The sequence below is a fragment of the Syzygium oleosum genome, unplaced genomic scaffold (genome assembly GCF_021117445.2).
Source record: "Syzygium oleosum isolate NSW1041296 unplaced genomic scaffold, Sole_v2.1 Sole_v2.06, whole genome shotgun sequence".
In the NCBI taxonomy this organism is placed as follows: Eukaryota; Viridiplantae; Streptophyta; class Magnoliopsida; order Myrtales; family Myrtaceae; genus Syzygium; species Syzygium oleosum.
In genome coordinates this window covers 391,462-395,382 of record NW_026607490.1, presented here as the reverse complement: position 1 = coordinate 395,382, position 3,921 = coordinate 391,462, and the positions used below count along the sequence as shown (strand labels likewise).

General features: G+C 41.8%; 1 protein-coding gene across 4 annotated transcripts; it reads right to left on the bottom strand.

Annotated features, from left to right (window-relative positions):
* Nucleotides 1-362: 362 nt before the first annotated feature.
* LOC130138447 (uncharacterized) lies at nt 363-3,050 on the bottom strand. 4 transcript variants are annotated; one of them, XR_008816848.1, is made up of 3 exons: nt 2,890-3,006; nt 1,478-1,632; nt 363-701 (listed from the first exon to the last, which is right to left on the bottom strand). XR_008816848.1 is itself a non-coding variant. In XM_056312629.1 (3 exons), exons 1-3 carry the CDS (start codon nt 2,955-2,957, stop codon nt 676-678), a joined length of 240 nt encoding a protein of 79 aa, XP_056168604.1. In that variant the 5' UTR covers nt 2,958-3,050; the 3' UTR covers nt 363-675. The 4 variants fall into 4 exon arrangements, 2 of the variants coding, with proteins under 2 accessions (XP_056168604.1, XP_056168603.1); XR_008816847.1 differs by having other exon boundaries at nt 1,478-1,637; nt 2,890-2,977; XM_056312629.1 differs by having other exon boundaries at nt 363-711; nt 1,478-1,613; nt 2,890-3,050.
* Nucleotides 3,051-3,921: the final 871 nt, after the last annotated feature.

The window sequence follows — 3,921 nt, the reverse complement described above, 5'->3', positions numbered from 1 at the left end:
AATTCGTCGCAAATTAGCCACATAAAAATAAAAAACATTTTTTTTGAAAAAAAATTATATAAAAAAAATTTCATGGCAAAATTCGTCGTAAATTCGCCACAAAAAATATTTTTTTTTTGAAAAAAAAATTATATAAAAAAAATCCGTGACAAAATTCGTCACTAATTTGCCACAAAAAAATAAAAAGAATAAAGTTTTTTTGGCCATGTTTTTTGCGACGAACTTATTCGTGGCAAAATTTGTTGCGAAAAAATTTTACTTTTGCAACGAATATTGTTCCGGAACGAATTTAGCGACGAATATTGTTTAGGGACGATTTCGATTTTAATTTCTAGAATATATATTTAACATTGATTAAGCAGTTAATAACATCAAAATATTATAATGATATATAAATGAAATACATTCATCAACATTTGCCACACGAATGACAAAGTTCAAAGTAATTCACCTCCTTCATCGATGTCTAGATGATAATTTAGAAGCAACTATCAGTGTTTCCCTCTCGCCTACTCCCACTGTGTTCAACACAACATATCAAGACTGATTGAAAACTCAATAGCTTAGAGTAGATCGCATATTCTGAAGAGAGTGTGTTTGAAGGACTGCCACACATTGACGTTATTAAGTACTTCAAGCAATCTTCTTGGATCTGAACAGCCATCACGAAAGTATTCAGCGACCGCAATATTGTGGAGGACCTGCATTGCACTAATGTTTTTAGCTCAGACCATGGTGATTTAGGCGAGTTATACAAAAAGAACGACTTCTTTATTCAAGAAATTCCATATATAAGCACTAAAAGAAAAGGCAAAGCACGCACAGTCAGGAACAGCCCAAGTAGATAGGAAGTCAGAATTTCAATCAAGACCCAGAAATTAAACCTCAAACCAATAGAAGATACAGCATGCTTACCATGTAGAAGAAAAGCTCACAACAGACCCAATGGATAACTAAACATGCGAATCCGAAACTAGAATTTGTTTACTGATCAAATAAAGTAAACTGTCTAAACTTAGGCATACAGAAAACAAATATGGTGCCATTATCGAGTATACAGTGCAAGAGCTAACCCTTTTGGAAATTTGAACAATGCAAAAGCTAACCCTTTTGCTCGACATGTTCTTTTCAGATAAAAGGGTGAAGAATTTGTTGGTTGTCAGGTTTAATTTCTGATAAAAACAGTGCAAAAGCTAACCATTTTGTTTCAAAGAGCAAGAGCTAAACTTGACAAAATGAAACTAACTTGCTATTGCCTCTGCCACCTATTACATGATTTTACAGTGTGAACCCAATGTCATCACAAGTTCTCACCAAAATGACAATCGAGAATGCAGCAGCAAAGTGTTAAACTAGAGTTGCTATTTCTGTGTAAAACTCACTGAAAACCTGTTTACCACCAAAAGAGCTTACATACATCATCATGGACTCAGCACCAATTTAAAAGGTCAAATACAATCGGCACAGTAAAACATACCTGGTACATCTTTAATCCTGTTTTGTTATTTGAAGCAGGGTTGGCACTTCCAGGCTCCAATAAATCATCTTCCCCATTGGCAGCAAAAATCCCACTACCGGTGATTTCTTTCAACTTGTAGGCAGAACAAGACTTCCTAGAAGATTACAAAAGCACTATTCTATGAAGAAGAAGACAAGGAAAAAGCCACAATAAGCGGAGTCCAAGTGCAAAGGCATTATGAAAGCTTATGTAACTCTCTTGACAAGGAGGATATAAAAAGGTCACGTGTGTATGAGAGCGTGCCCACAACCAAACATGCATGCTTGTGCGCCTTTGTGTGGGTGCATGTGCATTTGTGCCAAATATTCATCCCCATTCTATATGTGTATGAAAAAAGATAGATAGATAGCCAAGTAACTGGCTTTTTAGATGGACATGTTTGTGCGTGCATGTATTTGTAATTGTATATGTAATGACTTTTCTGTATGTACATGTTATCCATGGATTGAACCTTTTCCTAATCTAGCAACAAACAATTGTTTCTATTGCAGCACTTTTTAGAAGGATGTTGACGATGCACTATTTGTGACTGACCAATCCTCAGCAAAATGCCATCTCCTTTCCATGAATGGACTAAGAACAACCTACTCTTACATGGACTAGAGCTTTCACATGTCAATAACATATTTCACATACGCAAATTGAAAAGACATCAAAAATAAGTTCACATCAGCTAAGCACCTATTACAATTGTATCTAGATCAGAGTTCGGTAGATTGTCAATGGGATGATCAAATCGGCATTTTCATGACCGCAGAAGTTCAGCAGACATTGAAGGAGCCCCATATGATAGTCGCCAAAGAAATGTTTACTTCTCGAATCTGGACATCAAAGGAACTTACGCTGTCCATCTAATTACTATTAATTGAAGAGCCATTGAATGGAAGGGGAATGACTGGACTATCTCAATTAGACATGAGGGCTTGCAATAGAATCAAGCTCAAGAGGCCAACCAGACTTCTAAGGCCAAGGAAGATGAGCAAGCTCGACCTACCAAGGCATCTGAAGTTCTAAGATCCACCCAATTGACCAAGATTGCTCCATCAACAGCCACCCCCAAAAAAATTTCCCTTCTTTTGTAATTTAAATGAAGGTGGTAAAGATTATCATGTTGGATTCAAAGTTTCTGCCCTCATTCTCCGCAGATCGATCACTACACATCCACATTGAACCTATATTACACAATCCAACCATAATTTCTAAAGAAAGAAAATCCAAAGCATTGGAGAACATGGAGAGAATGCGGACAAATAGGAAAAACGGTGGCGACCCATTCCGCCAAATGAAACATTGCATTTAAGGGGAAAAAACACAAAACGTCATCAACAAACAGGGAGAGGGGAAAAAAACCAAGGAAGAGCAGATCTAACCTTTTGTTCAAATTCTCAGATTTCTCTGCAGTCACTTGGACCTCCAAACACCACCTTGCTGATCCCATCCGAAGGCTAACAACATCATGCCCCCAGAACAACCCGTTAAAAAAGGAAAGCCCAAGAAGATAAAAAAAAAAAAAAAAAAAAAGGCAGAAGGTGAAAGCGAACGCCGCAGCTGGTGAGAGCGAGCATTGGAGCGAGAGAAAGCCGAACCGGGCGCGACTGAATCGTGGGGAGGCGGAGTCTCCGACCACGTGAGCAGATCTGAAGTCGAAGTGTGAGGCTTCCTCACCGGCGTGCTCCTCTCCATTTTCTTCCTTTTCCCCAGAAAAAAAAAAGGAAGAACACCCAAGAAAGAACTCACGCCGATTTGAGCCTCGACCCGCTCTCGCTCTCCGCGAACGCGGTCCCGAAGAACGGGCTCCGCGCGGCGATGCAGAGCCCGCCGATCCCGCCCCCGACCACCACGCAATCAACCAGTCCCCCGCCGGCGGCCCTCGGCAACGAAGCACCGGATCCCGGCCTCGCCCATGGCCACCGCTCGCCCTCGCCGTCGCCCAGATCTGGGCGACGGCGAGGTCGAGCAGCCATGGGCGAGGTCGACCGGCGGCCATGGGCGAGGCCGCTCGACCTCGCCCAGATCTGGGGCGAGGGAGGGCTGGTGGGCGCAGAACGGGCGTATGGCGACGGAGGAGGAGGTGACGGCGATGGCGGTGAGGGTGGCCATCATGGCTGGCGGAGGGGAGGGGGATCGACGGAGAGGTGTTTGGCGGAGGGGGGGATCTGAGGAAGAGCAGAGAGAGAGAGACAGAGAAAAAAAAATTAGGGTGAGGGCGGGCAGATTTGAGAGAGGGCGGGAAGCAAAATCAGCGACGAACGTTATCTTTCGTGGCTAATTAGCCACGAATTTAGTGACGAATTTGACCTCACAAATTTTAAAAAATTAAAAAAATTTGCGACGAATTATTTTTCGTGGCTAATTCCGTCGCAAATTAGCCACGAAAAATAATTCGTCGCAAAATTTTTTCA